Source organism: Garra rufa, chromosome 8 (assembly GCF_049309525.1).
Source record: "Garra rufa chromosome 8, GarRuf1.0, whole genome shotgun sequence".
In the NCBI taxonomy this organism is placed as follows: Eukaryota; Metazoa; Chordata; class Actinopteri; order Cypriniformes; family Cyprinidae; genus Garra; species Garra rufa.
Window position 1 is genome coordinate 16636416 of NC_133368.1, and position 16226 is coordinate 16652641.

Genomic DNA, 16226 nt, shown 5'->3' on the forward strand with positions numbered 1-16226 from the left:
AATTTTCTTAACAATTAAGATGCTGCATGTGTTTATCCAGTCTAATCGAAGTGTGCGTCTCTCCCCCGACTTTCCCAACAAAAATCCCACCCCTCTCAGAAAATACATACAACTGACATTACTGAGCTATATGCCTTTAAAAGTAGCCTAATAATATGGTACAATGGCATTGCTCAGTTCAACGTGTTGGGAAATCGGGCATTTTGTCCCGCGTCAGCATTTATTCAACAGTTAATAACGCTCAACATTCAAAAGGTAAATATTATTCAGCCAATAAAGCGTAGGTCTATGTATTTCGTAGAAAATTGTGTCTAGTACTATATAAATTACAAAGGTTTAATTGGCATCTTTATTTCAAACGACCCGACCGACCGCGACCCGAATATCATTAAAAATATTTTTGGATGACTCGTAACCGCAGGCACCCGCTCATTTTGGATCAACCCGCATTACTGGCTCACTGTCATCATTTCGCAATTTGCACAATTCTATATACAATACTGCCATCAACGGTATATCTCCTCACGCATGCGCAGAAAGCACCTTCTAGTTTGTAGTCGGGTGTCGTCAGTTCGATGTGTTCGAGCTCAGTGTGATTGCCCAGACGCACGCAGACGCAGCCGACTAGAGGCGACAAGACAGTCGGCTTTCATCGGCGCTAGTTGGTTGGTGTCGGCTTAAGATGTATATATTTTTGAAGAGAACTATTTCTAATCCGACATTAAAGGATTTGTTCACATGCAGATTAAAAAATTCACTGATAATCTACTCACCCCATGTCATCCAAGATGTTTGTCTTTTTTTTTCAGTCCAAAAGAAATGAAGGTTTTTGAGGAAAACATTCTAGGTTTTGTCCACAGTGGACTTCAATGGGAGCCAACTGGATGAAGGTCCAAATTGCAGTTTCAAAGGGTTCTACACGATCCCAGCCGAGGAATACAGGTCTTATTTGGCAAAATTTTCTAAAAAATAAAATAAAAATTTTAAACACAAATGCTCATCTATGCGCATTCATAATTTAACGCATTACGTAATCACATAGGAAATGTCAGACTTGGTTATTTCTTCGTCTGTGTACTTTGATTCAAAAATGTAGGATAGGGCAAAAAACTCAATCACATTGTGTCTTCCGACTTGAAACACGTTTTACCTTTTTTTTTCTTTTTTTTTTTTTTTTTGGAAAAGGAGGTTTGACTTGACTTGTATATTCTCTTTGTAAACACTGGGCCTGCTTTGTGCTTGACCCTTTCAATGTGATTTGTTGAGGTAGAGGTTTAGATAGTGCAAGATGAGCATTTGTGTTTAAAAAATATATAAATTGTAAAAAATAAAAATATATAAAATTAGAAAACGACCAATCGTTTCGCTAGATAAGACCCTTATTCCTCGGCTGGGATCATGTAGAGCCCTTTGAAGCTGCATTGAAAATGCAATTTGTACATTCAACATGCTGTCCACCATATGGAGAAAAATCCTGGAATGTTTTTGGGTTAAAGGTTTGATAGAACTGGCTGGAGGACCAGCCAAGAGAGCATTGCAATAGTCCAGCCTGGAAAGAACAAGAGCTTGAACAATGAGTTGTGAAGCCTGATCTTCTTGATGTTGGATAAAGCAAATCTGCAGGACTGGGCAGTTTGAACAATGTGGTCTGAGAAATCTGATCATCAATTACAACTCTAAGGCTTCTGGCTGATTAAGGAGTTATGGTTGATGTGCCTAACTCAGTGGTCTCAAACTCAATTCCTGGAGGGCCACAGCTCTGCTCCAACCCTAATCAAACACACCTGATCCATCTTATCAAGGTGTTCAGGATTACTAGTACCTCCAAGCAGGTGTGAGTTGGGGCTGGTTGGAGCTAAACTCTGCAGAGCTGCGGCCCTGCAGGAATTGAGTTTGAGACCTCTGGCCTAACAGAATGGTGAAATTGTGATGAAACGATGGGTTTGATGGAACCACAAGAAGCTCTGTCTTGGCATGGTTGAGTTGAAGATGGTGGTCCTTCGTTCAGCAAGAAATGTCTGTTAGACATATGAGCAGCTTTTGTTGGATCATCAGGATGAATTGAGATTAAGACCCTTATTCTCGGCTGGGATGGGTGTGGAGGCCTTTGAAGCTCCATTGAAACTGCAGTTTCAATGGAACCTTCAACTCATTGAAGTCTACTATATGGAGAAAAATCCTGTAATGTTTTCCTCAAAAACCTTAATTTCTTTTCAACTAAAGAAAGATAGACATGAACATCTTAGATGGCATAGGGATGAGTAAATCATCAGGAATTTTTATTATTATGAATCTGATCTAATTATTTAAGATCAATGATGAATTGTATATTGTCATCTGCTGACACACTCGTGTTTAATGGTGATTTTTGATGCTCTCCGCAGACTCTTGGTGTTTCCAGTCAGAATGACCGAGCCACCATCAAGAAGAAACTGAAGGAGATGAAGAAAGCCCAGGAGAAGATGGAGAAACTGCGGGAAAAGCGTGAGAAAGAGGCCAGGCGCAGCGGACGGCTGCCTGCCAGTCTTGACTCTGTGTGCTGATAATGTTCAGTGCATCACGTTTTATTCTTTTATTCATCTTTTCACTTTGATTCTTAACGCACTCCAGCAAGACTGTTACCACTCCCTCCAACACATATGAGCCTTCCTAAAGGAGATGCTCTGAATGAATACGGTCATGCTGAAACACTAATGAAGCTGCTTTATACAAGAGCACATTTTACTCTTTTCACTTCAGTCTGTGCAGCACAAACATGAGCAGAAATATACTGTTCATCTACAGGTAGTGAATGAACGAAGAAAAGTGTTTACAGACTGTACCCATCTTTGGGCCTGTTGCCTTCACTGTAAAAAGAAAATAATCTATTTTTTTTAAATCAGTACTTTGTCTTTTTTTTTCAGTATAATATCTCAATATCCCTAAAAAAGATAAATGTATTTGCATAAGAATTGTTTTTGCTAAAAGCTTACATTTACAGTAAGGAAACGGCATTTAAGATACAGCCTTTGAAAGCAAATCGTCAAATAAATCTCTTTTTATGTGTCTTAAGAGAACGTTTAGAACATTGTACTGGAAAACGAGACAAAATACTGATTAGGAAAACTATTTTTGCAGACTGCGTAAGATATTAGACTAGATATGACTCTCCAATTCATAGCTGACCAAAACTTTTATTAGTTTTAATTGTATTTTATGATACCACTGTAGGGGCTTTATGAGAAACTTGCTAAGGGATATATAAATATTTAGATGCTTATTTTCGCAACTTTGCCACTAATATTGTGGCACGAATAGGGCTTTTAAAAGATTTCATATTGTATTTTAGGAGTACTTCTGTAGCCTGTGGTGCTAAGCAGGTTATTTTGCTGGATCCTTGTACAGTCGAGTGATATTGAGCACTATATTTTTACTGAAAACAAAGGGGAACATGGTTTATAAATGTACAAATGAAATATTTTATACACTATTAGCATAGCTTTAAGGAAGAGACATTAACTTTTGTACACATTTTCTACTAAGTAGAATAGCTTGTTGGTTAAAACCATTTTGCAAATTCTGAAAAGCAGAGAGTGAAACTCAAAAGTGAAAGGTGTTTGTACATCTCATCTTGTTTGTTGTTTTAATTTGGACGGTTACTGCTTTTGTATTACAGATGTGGCTCAAAAATACGCAACTGTTACAAAATGTAGCATAGTTTTATTAGTGGCCATGGCCCAATTTGTATCTGACTAACAGAGGGTGTAATGTAGTACTGGATTGATTGTAAGCGTCACCACCTGTGCTCATGTCATCTTGATTCTGTTTCCTGTGATTATATTTTTCTACCTTGTAAAATAGATGATTTTGAACAGACGAAAATCAAGCTTTCTATCTGGTACAAAGTGCATAAGCTGCAAAATAAATGCTTTCACCTCTTGTGAAAGAAAAGACTCTATGTGTTCAGTCCAAAATGCGGTTCCCTTCACACTAGAACCATTTTCAAATACATAGTCAATATTTGAAGTTGTCCTAAAACAAGAACGGCTATTGTTTTGGTTTTAGTACAACTTTGATTAAAGGTTTTAATCTGCTTTAAATGTTGACTACTGTAGTAAAAATGAAGAAAGCCTGTACAGCCGTGGTTTATTACCTATTAAAAAGCAGAAAATTGCCTCAAATTGCCTCAAAAAACACTCAAATTGCCAATGGCTCAAAACTTCGTGAGGATTCAAAACCTTTGAGAATCATTGGTGATGTTTTTGTTACCTGAGGTTTGGATCAGTTTCATACATTTGATTTGCAGATATTTTAAATGACGGCTTTGTATAAAAGAAAGATTAGTAGTTAATAGTCTTATAGTCAAGCCCTGTAAATTAATAAAAGAACACACAGAAACATATTTAATGCAGTGCTGTCAAACGATTTATTGCGTGCAAAATAAGTTTTTCTTTACATAATGTCTGTGTACACTATATTTATGTATAGGTGCTGGTCATATAATTAGAATATCTTCACAAAGTTTATTTATTTCACTAATTCCATTCAAGAAGTAAAACTTGTATAATGTATACATTCATTCCACACAGACTGATATATTTCAAAGGTGTTATTTATTTTAATGTTGATGATTATAACTGACAACTAATGAAAACCCCAATTCAGTATCTCGGAAAATTAGAATATTGTGAAAAGGTTCAGTATTGAAGACACCACACTCTAATCAGCTAATTAGCTCAAAACACCTGCAAAGGCCTCTAAATGGTCTCTCAGTCTAGTTCTTTAGGCTACACAATCATGGGGAAGACTGCTGATTTGACAGTTGTCCAAAAGAAGACCACTGACACCTTGCACAAGGAGGGCAAGACACAAAAGGTCATTGCAAAAGAGACTGGCTGTTCACAGAGCTCTGTGTCCGAGCACATTAATAGAGAGGCGAAGGTAAGGAAAAGATGTGGTAGAAAAAGTGTACAAGCAATAGGGATAACCGCACCCTGGAGAAAATTGTGAAACAAAACCCATTCAAAAATGTGGGGGAGATTCACAAAGAGTGGACTGCAGCTGGAGTCAGCGCTTCAAGAACCACTACACACAGACGTATGCAAGACGTGGGTTTCAGCTGTCGCATTCCTTGTGTCAAGCCACTCTTGAACAACAGACAGCGTCAGAAGCGTCTCGCCTGGGCTAAAGACAAAAAGGACTGGACTGCTGCTGAGTGGTCCAAAGTCATGTTCTCTGATGAAAGTAAATTTTGCATTTCCTTTGGAAATCAGGGTCCCAGAGTCTGGAGGAAGAAAGGAGAGGCACATAATCCACGTTGCTTGAGGTCCAGTGTAAAGTTTCCACAGTCAGTGATGGTTTGGGGTGCCATGTCATCTGCTGGTGTTGGTCCACTGTGTTTTCTGAGGTCCAAGGTCAATGCAGCTGTATACCAGGACGTTTTAGAGCACTTCATGCTGCTGACTTTACATCAACTTTATGGAGATGCAGATTTCATTTTCCAACAGGACTTGGCACCTGCACACAGTGCCAAAGCTACCAGTACCTGGTTTAAGGACCATGGTATCCCTGTTCTTAATTGGCCAGCAAACTCGCCTGACCTTAACCCCATAGAAAATCTATTGTGAAGAGGAAGATGCGATATGCCAGACCCAACAATGCAGAAGAGCTGAAGGCCACTATCAGAGCAACCTGGGCTCTCATAACACCTGAGCAGTGCCACAGACTGATCGACTCAATGCCACACCGCATTGCTGCAGTAATTGAGGAAAAAGGAGCCCCAACCTAGTATAGAGTGCTGTACATGCTCATACTTTTCAGTTGGCCAAGATTTCTAAAAATCCTTTCTTTGTATTGGTCTTAAGTAATATTCTAATTTTCCGAGATACTGAACTGGGGTTTTCATTAGTTGTCAGTTATAATCATCAAAATTAAAAGAAACACTTGAAATATATCAGTCTGTGTGGAATGAATGTATACATTTATACAAGTTTCACTTCTTGAATGGAATTAGTAAAAATAAATCAACTTTTTGAAGATATTCTAATTATATGATTAGCATCTATTAAGTAAACGAAAACTTTTATTTTGGATGCGATTAATAGTTTGACAGCACTAATTTAAAGAGTTACTCCACCCTAAAATGAAAATTTTGTCATTAATCATTTAACCCACATGTCGTTCCAAACCCGTAAAAGCTTCGTTCGTCTTCGGAACACAAATTAAGATATTTTTGATGCATTCTGACAGCTCTCTGACCCTCCCAATGTAATGATCATCAACATCCAGAAACGTAGCAAGGAAATCGATCTGACAGTTCTACAAAAACACTAATAATTGCACAAATGACTCTAGAATTTATGAATAAAGCATAGTACACTAGTGTTTTGAACTGTACAATCTTTTTGACATGAGTTGACAGTTACAGCCTGTCTCCAATAGAGGGCAGTAGATTGCTAATGTACAGGTACTGCTTTATTGAAACAGGATGAGTTTTAAACTACTGAACACTTGTTCAAAACTGGCCAAAAGCAGCAGACAATTCACACGTGCATGCGTTTCCTGTTTTGACATTTCAAGTGCCTGAAATGTTACGTTGTTGAAGCTGAAAATTTCCAAGGATGTGAAGCATTTAACACTTTTAAACTCTTCACACTATATTATTACACTTGCTTAAAAAAAAAATAAGTCTTTAGACTGGCTCTGAAAAGTAAATGGGACTGTACATGGAATGTGAAGTCCCAGTTATGCTGATAGCCCACAACTGCATGAAGCGCTAGCTTGATTTCCCAAATCACAACATGTAAGATTAAAGCAAAAATGATCAACACTTCAGTCTGTTTTGTGATGGCAGACAAATAAATAATTACTGGCTTTTTTAGACCAATAGGTCATGAAACATACTGGCTCACTCAAAAATAATACACACTCAAAATACACCAGAACGACAAAACACTCTAATTGTCTATCTGGGATTTGGTTGCATTAGCAACACCTGTGCAAGCTTGAAATACTGGTACCACCTGGTAGAGCTCAGAACATATTCATGAGAACATACTAGAAACACAGTATTTCAGCATGCTCTTTTATGTATCCAGCAGCCCAGTCTCTTTTGGTACTCATCTGTCCTCTATGCTGATCTACACTGGGTGGATAAATGAAGGTAAGATGGTTTATTCAGTAATCGTCTGTTGAAGCATATGCATTGGTGAAAGGTGTGAGAGGGAGACTGGGCGAGCACATTTATAACACAAGCTTTGAGATCAGACTAGAAGCTGCGGAAGGTGGTCATATCCTTGGGTTCTTTACTGGGAACACACCAGTCATCCGCCTCATGGATGGTTTTATAATGCTTCCAGGCGGATTTGTTGTAAACGGGAAGCCTCTCGATGGACTCAGTGGACAAAGCCTTTAGAGATAAAAACACAGTATTATAAATGGAATCCAGAAACGAAAAAGAAATCAACCATTATTTAGGGCTGGCCCCTAATAGTTGACCAACCATTAGTCGATGAGAAGAAGCTTGGTCGACCAAAATTTTATTAGTCGCAGAAAAATATTACAAATCCACAAGAAGAATATGCAAGTAGAAGCAACTTTACATAGCTACATTTCTTTCGAGTTTATTTTTGTGCACTCACAATAACAAAACATTGCGCTTTTGTAAAATAATGAAAGCAACAGGATGCGCTTTCTGCAATCTCAGCCTCTGTGAATTTGAGCAAACACTCGCCTATCATTCATCCACCTTAAATATGGCTTATCGTCTGAAATGTGCAAGTAGAAGCAACTTTACATAGCTACATTTCTTTCAAAATTATTTTTGTGCACTCACAATAACAAAACTTTTGCTTTTGTAAAATAATGAAAGCAAACAGGATGCGCTTTCTGCAATCTCAAATGTCCTTTTAAAAAATTTGGGGGGATGAAAACTAGGCTATTTTTAGGGGTTCATGAGAGATTCATGGTTAAAGAAAGAGGTACTCACTCTGATGTAAATGACAGCATCTGTGCCGAATCCCTCCATGGAGTAGAGCTGGAGGTCACCTTGAAAATATCTGGCGTAAAGTCTGGAGATGGGCAGCCCGTAACCAAAACCAGCCTGAGACCACAAGACACAAGTGCCGTCAACATAGCATAGATATACTGTTAATAAACATATTGTGGGAGCTTTAACAAGTAATTTAGGACAGTACAGGAAATGTGTCATTCAAACAATGTATTTGCCAATTTTAATGCTAGACAAGTTGAAACAGAAATAATGCAGACAAAACTTGGAGAATGAGATCAAGAAATGCAGGCTCCAACTTGCTACGTCATTTTTCATCTATTTGTATGAGCATGTAAAACAATCACTAAACCACAGCTACTGCAACTGTTCAGTTTCTAACCATTAAAAAGGAACCGTATGATGAGATTTCAGAGTGGTCACATACTGACCAGAGGAGTGGCGCGAGACGTGTCCATTTGAGGACGAGGTGCAGTGGAGTATGTGTACGTAAACAACCTCTCAATCTTCCTCAATGGAACTCCACCTCCTTGATCACTGACCTATGACAGAACACAATGATTTACATCACATTAGGTTTTATCGTTTAATGGCCTATCCCAGGGGAAGAAAAAAAAGTGTAAATGGTCTTCAAGTGCTACATTTTCACGCACTAATTTTTCTTAAGATAATTTAAAAAAATTACTCTTAAAATAATCTTAGGAACAAATGTGCTATTTTGAGACACCATGAATATGAACTAAAATGTGACCCTGGACCACAAAACCAGTGTTAAGTAGCACAGGTATGTTTGCAGCAATATTAGCCAAAATACATTGAATGGGTCAAAAGAATCAATTTTTCTTTTATGCCAAAAATTATTAGGATATTAAGCAAAAAACATGTTTCATGAAGATATTTTGTAAATTTCCTACCGTATTACTAAGAACTTCATTTAGACAAATTTAAAGGAACACTCCACTTTTTTTGGAAATAGGCTCATTCTCCAACTCCCCCCGAGTTAATAAGTTGATTTTTACCATTTTGAAATCCATTCAGCCGTTCTCCTGTTCTGGCGATATTACTTTTAGCATAGCTTAGCATAGATCGTTGAATCCTATTAGACCAATAGCATCGCGTTCAAAAATGACCAACGAGTTTCCATATTTGTTGTATTTAAAACTTGACTCTTCTGTAGTTATATCGTGTACTAAGACCGGTAGAAATGCAAAGCTGCGAGTTTCTAGGCTGATAAGATTAGGAACTACACTTCCATTCCAGCGTAATAGTCAAGGAAGTTTGCTGCCGTAATATGGCCGAAGCAGGCGGAGTATTATCAGAAATGAGTTCCCAGCTAGTTTAGCATTTGCACATGTGCTGCGTGGTATTACTGCTCCTGCTTCAGCCTTATTACGGCAGCAAACTTCCTTGACTATTACGCCGGAATGGAAGTGTAGTTCCTAATCTTATCAGCCTAGAAAATTGAAGCTTTGCATTTCCACCGGTCTTAGTACACGATATAACTACAGAAGAGTCAAGTTTTAAATAGGACAAATATCGAAACTCATTGGTCATTTTTGAACGCGATGCTATTGGTCTAATAGGATTCAATGATCTATGCTAAGCTATGCTAAAAGTGATATCGCCAGAACAGGAGAACGGCTGAATGGATTTCAAAACGGTAAAACTCAACTTATTAACTCGGGGGGGAGTTGGAGAATGAGCCTATTTCCAAAAAAGTGGAGTGTTCCTTTAAAGGCGATTTTTGACTAATTTAGATTTTTTTTTTGCACCCTCGGATTGTAGATTTTCAAATAGTTGTATCTCAGCCAGGACAATATTGTCCTATCCTAACAAATCATACATCAATATGTTGTCATATGATGCATGTAAATCAATTTTACAATAACTTTCAAAAGCATTGATTTGCTCAAATTTAGTAAAAACAGTAATATTACAAAACATGAAATATATGTTTTCTAGGTTAATATTTTAAAATAGAATTTATTTCTGTGAAGCAAAGCTGATTTTTCACATTATCCTTCAGAAATCAATCTAACATGCTGATTTGTTGTTATTATTATTAGCAATGTTGAAAACAATATTTTTGGAAATGTGATCAATTTCAGGATTCAGAAAGTTTAAAAGAAAAGCATTTATTTGAAAAAAAAAATATATATATATATGTTTTTGTAACATTATAAATGCTTGACGAAAGAAAGAAAAAGAAAGAAAGAAAAAGAAAGAAAGAAAGAAAGAAAGAAAGAAAGAAAGAAAGAAAGAAAGATGAAAGAAAAAGGAAAGAAAGGAAAGACGAAAAAAGACATGAAAGAAAGGACAAAAAACAGACATAAGAAAGAAAGAAATGGACGAAAGAAAGGATGAAAGAAAGAAAATGGAAGAAAGAAAGACCCCAATTTTCTAAATGCTCATTTTTTTGGAACTGCAATATAATTAACATGAATCTATGAGGCTGTGTGGTTGAGGAGAGGTGTTACCACAGATTTGACCAAAGCCAGTCTATCTGTACCTTAACAGTCAGGTCCTCATGGCCGAGAACAATCCGCACATGCACTGGAGGATATTCCATGGCATCTTCATAAAGTTCCATGGTAGCGCGCATAGCATTCTGCAGGAGTCACACAACATATTTATAGCTCAGCAGACTGCTGCTCACCTAAAAGGGCAAAGCCATTTACTGTGCGTCAAGTGACATCAAAATCATGATCCAAAACTCAACATTTACACTGCACTCAGAAGTTTTAGCAAACATGCTCTACAGATGAGTGCATACTTCCATAGTTCAGCTTTGAGAAATGATGTACAGCACCTTAAAGAGCTCAAACACCATGTGGTACAGATGAGACGGCACATAAACCACAGCAACAGGTTTATCGGATCCTTTAACTGCAGAGGAAACACAGCAGTCACACTTTACTAATCATCAATTCAGGCACAAGACTTTAAGTAAATGCACGTGCAGAGGGAAGTTACCATTAAATTCCTCCAGTACTAATTCGGGTGAGTTCATATAATACCGGTCACAAAGATTACGGGCGTTTTCATATGCATCTGAAATTCAGGAAAAAGTTTAAATATTAAACAGGGAAATAAATGTTTTATAGATTCTGAAGAAAATATAAACAGTGCTTGTCAAGGCAAAAGCTGCTGTTGTGGTTCCAATGTGTTGTGGCTGATTGCAGGGCATTGCTACATGCTTTCTAATGTGTTTTAGTGGCCGCTAGGGCATTCAGATTATATTCCAAGTCAAACTTATGAATAAATAAAAATTTTTACATTTGGTTTAAATAGTCTGCATTGCATTCCTTTCCCACTTATTAGCAGTGTTGGGGGTAATGCATTACAAGTATTGTAATCAGATTACTTTTTTCAAGTAACTAGTAACGCAATTTTTAATTTACAAGAAAATATCTGAGTTCCTTTTCCAAATAAGCAACGCCAATTACTTTTTTCCCTTAGTTATTGATCGAAAGCTCTCCTGTCCCCATGTTGAGAGAAATCGGGAGTTAGATGTTTCTTTAGTGCAAATTTAGTTTTCCTTAAAATGAATAAAAACAGTGAAATGCAAACCTGCAATAATTAAATATGTTAAATTATACAAATATATTTTATGCATTGAATCCCATTTTATTAACCAGTGCCTTTGCTTCTAACCTTTGATCGAATGCAACCATACTAATAAGCAAAATAAAACTAACATTTGTTTTTCTTTTTTATTGCTGAAGAGTGCTGAACTTACTTCTGTGGTCTACTTTACAGACGTGAATTTATTTTTCCTTCAGCCTGGGGCTTTTGCTGTGAAGCGGCTTTTACATTTGCCAAAAATATAACTTTTTTATATTAAAAACAAACAAGCAAACACTGCCCAGATTTAAAAAGTAACGCAAAAGTAATGGCGAATGCATTACTTTTCATAAAAAGTAACTAACGTAATCAGAAAAGTAATCATCCGATGAATCTATTAAGGGATGGTGTTTTTTTGGCCAATCTTAGTGATGTTTCCTATTAGATTCATATTCGTTAATAAATAATGATATTCACACATTTAAAGGATTAGTTCACTTCCGAAACTAAAATTTACAAATAATTTATTCACCCCCTTCTCATTCAAGATGTTCATGGCTTTCTTTCTTCAGTTGATAAGAAATTGTGTTTTTTGAGGAAAACATTTTAGGAATTTTCTCCATATAGTGGATTTCAACAGTGCCAACGGTGTAGGACAATTGTGAAGTTGGAGGAGAAAATAAGATGGGAGTTCTTCGACATACCCTAACTGTCTTGAACCAGAGTGCACAGAGTCGAATGCCCATCGCAAAGCAAGACAAGACGACCATTTGTGGTTTAGATCCCTTTGAAGCTGCATTTAAACTGCATCACCTGCAGGCACCATTGAAGTCCACTATATGGAGAAAATTCTCTCAAATGTTTTCCTCAAAAAAACTATTTCTTTATGAATGAAGAAAGAAAGACATGAACATCTTGAATGACAAGGGGGTGAATAAATTATCTGTAATGGTTCTGGAAGCGTCATTACCACACTAATCAAATGTTTAATCATTGCTACATGTTTATGAGAAAGATCACAGACACCTCTCACTACATCAGTGACATGACAGCTGGGGTCAATGCTGCCAATCTGTTTGGGATGAGCAGGATTGTCACGTACTTTCCCTCCAAATAGAAGAGCTGGAAACACACAATGACACTGTTATTGACAAGTAATCCTCTCATTGGTGGTGGAACAACACAGCTCAATGTTTACTGTGTGACAGATCAATCCATGACAAATTCAGAAATCCAGGACACTGACGGCTGTGAAACTTGTAAACATGTTAGCTGATGCTGCTTAACCAAACTACACACTCCAGAAACCCCATTCATCTGACTTTACATTTCTTTTAAAGTGTTTGTGTGGGTCTCACTGTGCTGGTTCAGGAGCATTCTGATTGAAATCCTGCTCATGTAGAAGCGGTCCAGGAAGTACTGAATGTTCTGGCTGGTGATGGGGTCGGTCCCGTAGGTCTCCTTATATTCCACCACACCTTGAGCCATGGTGGGCACCACATCATTGTGGCGGTTTCGGATCCTAATCACAGCATCTGTGAAGCTAAAACAATAGAGGTCTGTGTGTGGGTATGTTAGCACAGGTAGGACTGGAAGGTAGAGGTCTTCAAGTATCCACCTGGATCGATATCCAAGTGCGTTTTGGTCCAAAACTTTTACGGGTGCTACCTTTCATTTGTCATTTTGAGCAATTAACAATATGAAATATGAAAAAAAAAGAAATATATTTTATTTACTTATTTTTTGTTTTTACATTGACAAAAAAACTGGTTAACACTGCTGCATGAGTGTTTTTAAACTTTCTATCTTCTGACCAGCATTTTCTTATATAATAAAGAAAAATAAATACATATTATATTATTATTATTATAAATACAATTTATTAAATTAATTAAAAAGAGTTTTACATATCTATATAGGCATTCAAAAGTTTGGGATCAGTAAGATTTTTAAATATTTTTTTAAAGAATGTTCTTATGCTTATGAAGGCTGCATTTACTTCATCAAATGCAGAAAAACAGTAATATTGTGAAATATTATTAGAGTTAAAAAGAATGGTTTTCTATTTTTATATATTCTAAAACATAACGTATTTCTTTGATGCAAAGCTGAATTTTCATCAGCCATTACTCCAGTCTTCCAGTGTCAGAAATCATTCTAATATGCTGATTTATTATTATTAATATTTTTTTGGAATCTGTGATTCTTTTTTTAGGATTCTTTGGTGAATAAAAATTTGAAAAGAACAGCATTTATTCAAAATAGAATATCTTTTCTGAATAAAAGTATTCAATTCTTTAAAAAAAAAAAAAGAATAAAAATTTACTAACCACAAGCTTTTAAATTGTAGTTTATATAGTTACAAAATATTTTTAATTTTAAATAAATGTTCTTTTTTAACTTTTTATTTATCACATCTTCCAACAATATATTAAGCTGCAACTGTTTTTTAGAGTTATGATGCTGAAAAGTCAGCTTTGCATCACAGGAATAACTTACATTTTAAAATACACTCACACAGAAAAGAGTTATTTTGTATTGAAATAATATTTCACAATATTAATGTTTTTGTCTGAATTTTTATCATCAAAAAAGGCACCTTTGATGAACATACAAAACTACTTAAAAAAAAAAAAAAAGAAAAAACATTAAAAATCCTACTGATCGCAAACTTTTGAATGGCAGTGTATAAACCATACTTTGAAGTTATAACTTATAATCCCATGGCATTAAATACTGAATTGCTATTGGGGCAAATGTGAATGCAAAAATTATTATTTGTTGTAGTACAATTCCCCCAAACTAAATATAATTTACCCAACTACGAACGTTTCTGTTCGCTTTCGGAGAGCCCTAGAAATTTATAAAGGGTCCATTCTTGGGACGCAAGAAGACCTCTACTACAAAGTATTTGATCAGTTTCTTACTCTTGTATGAGTGTTTCATCATCAATATCCCTGTCCTTGAACTCCAGTATATCCTGGAAGCTTTGCATGTACCTGCAGAGACACAACCAAAAAACTGTAGCTTACATATGCACTCACATCAGTATAAGACGACTGCATGTATGCATTCACACTGACCAGCTCTGCACCAGGTGCACTGAAGGAGTTCTCAAAAGGTTGTCAGGCAATAAATCGATCTCCTTCATAATATTTGCCAGCCTGACAGGCAGTTCCTGTCTCAGAAACGTGAATGACGTTTTCGCACATGCGTTCTCTGAACCTGAAGAGAAAAAAAAGGACAGAGAGACAGAAAACAATAACATCATCAAGTCATCTTTTACTACATGAACTGACTCTATCCAGATCACAAAAAAGTATAATTGTATTACACATTAGTTAGATTTTATTTGTATATTTTCTGCTTTCTCTAATTTTAGGTTTTGTTGTTTGTTTGTTTTTTTAAGTTTAGTTAATTACACGTACATTTTTTATAATATATTAAACATGGATGTGTGTAATAGTACTTTTTTCTTTGTAAAGTTTGTTTATTCTTTTCTATTTAGTTCTATTCTGATACTAAACTGTATCTATTTGATTGCTAACTTACCAAAATCTATAAACTGTTTCATGGAGAGAGGAGAAGGTGAGAATCTGGAGTAAAAGTCGATATGTTTGGCGATGGAAGCAGCGTTCATCAAAGTCCTGAAGATCCTCATATTGGCGGATTTGGCAGTTTACCTCTTCAGAAAATCCAGAAAAATCTGTCCTGTTGGTTTTCTGAACTCATTTTTTTTCCTCCAAAATACAATCAACAGAAAACTCCGTACTTCTTCCTCGAAGTATGAAGCTGATTGTCAGTCATGTTCGCACATGCAGCGCTTCACTCATTCAAAGCCAGTGATCCAGTAATATCCAGTGCTGTCTGGAAAATGAGGTTCACTCTTCTATATCACCCAGTGATGGCACTGCAATCATTATATACGTGACATAGCCCTAAACACTGAGGTAATCCTGGGGTAATGCGTGACGGCTGTGAGGACAGATAAACACTCCAGGATGTCAGCAGGAGCATCAGTGAACACTGGGCCTCTCAACGCATTTATAACGTAACGTTACATTACCAAAACACACTGTCCTCAAGCCTCTAAACAACAGCGGCTGAGCTCCGAGGACAACAAACACTGAAAAAGCCCTAATCTCTGACCTGTTTCCTTGCTTGATTAACAAACTGTTTTCGCCAGGTTGCAGTAAACAAGTTAATGCTGCACGAACATAGATGTTTCTGTAAAACAGAGAGCATCCACTCTTGTTTTTCTTATTCTTCTTCTGTGGGTTTGTCGGCGGGTTGTAAACCAGTATTTAGATGCATACCGCCACCTCCCGTGATGGAGTGAATTGGTTTCAGTCTAGGTTCAACCGGATAAGATCATTTCCAATTTGTAAAACATGCTTTATAATTTTCCCAGATCCTCGTTTTGAATGTAATATATTTTATACTACATCCTATAGTGTGCGGGTGTCTTGGAGCTCATTGCGTTTCTGTTTATACGTGGGACAAAATAACAACGCATGATCAACTGTTTGGTATAATTCGCATAATCCTGTCTCTTGTTTTCCTATGATATGAGGTGTATAATTAAGTTTTGTATGACTCATCCGTAATCTCGTTAAAATCTGATCTTCTCGTATGTTTTGTGAACGTCCACTCTGTTTTACTTCCGCGTTACGTG

At 36.6% G+C, this 16226-nt stretch overlaps 2 protein-coding genes across 4 annotated transcripts in view; one reads left to right on the forward strand and one right to left on the reverse strand.

Annotated features, from left to right (window-relative positions):
* ppp1r9ala (protein phosphatase 1 regulatory subunit 9A-like A) overlaps positions 1-3935 on the forward strand; it is a 67695-nt gene extending 63760 nt beyond the window's left edge. For all 3 annotated transcript variants that reach the window (XM_073845809.1, XM_073845810.1, XM_073845811.1), the window contains one exon: positions 2385-3935. In XM_073845809.1, coding sequence (XP_073701910.1) covers positions 2385-2543 — 159 coding nt within the window. In that variant the 3' untranslated portion in view covers positions 2544-3935. The remainder of the gene's footprint in view (positions 1-2384) is intronic.
* Positions 3936-6315: 2380 nt separating this feature from the next.
* On the reverse strand, positions 6316-15806 carry pdk1 (pyruvate dehydrogenase kinase, isozyme 1). Its single transcript, XM_073845812.1, has 11 exons — positions 15104-15806; positions 14635-14776; positions 14479-14550; positions 12910-13094; positions 12578-12673; positions 10961-11038; positions 10797-10873; positions 10497-10595; positions 8419-8529; positions 7967-8080; positions 6316-7387 (listed from the first exon to the last, which is right to left on the reverse strand). Exons 1-11 carry the CDS (start codon positions 15210-15212, stop codon positions 7247-7249), a joined length of 1224 nt encoding a protein of 407 aa, XP_073701913.1. The 5' UTR covers positions 15213-15806; the 3' UTR covers positions 6316-7246.
* Between the last annotated feature and the right edge of the window lie 420 nt (positions 15807-16226).

Coding starts and splice junctions, on each gene's coding strand:
- pdk1 (XM_073845812.1), bottom strand. CDS start 15,212: ATGAGGATCTTCAGGACTTTGATGAACGCTGCTTCCATCGCCAAACAT. Junction 10,874..10,960: donor AGTACTGGAGGAATTTAATG/GTAACTTCCCTC, acceptor TTTCCTCTGCAG/TTAAAGGATCCGATAAACCT. Junction 10,596..10,796: donor TGGTGTTTGAGCTCTTTAAG/GTGCTGTACATC, acceptor TGACTCCTGCAG/AATGCTATGCGCGCTACCAT.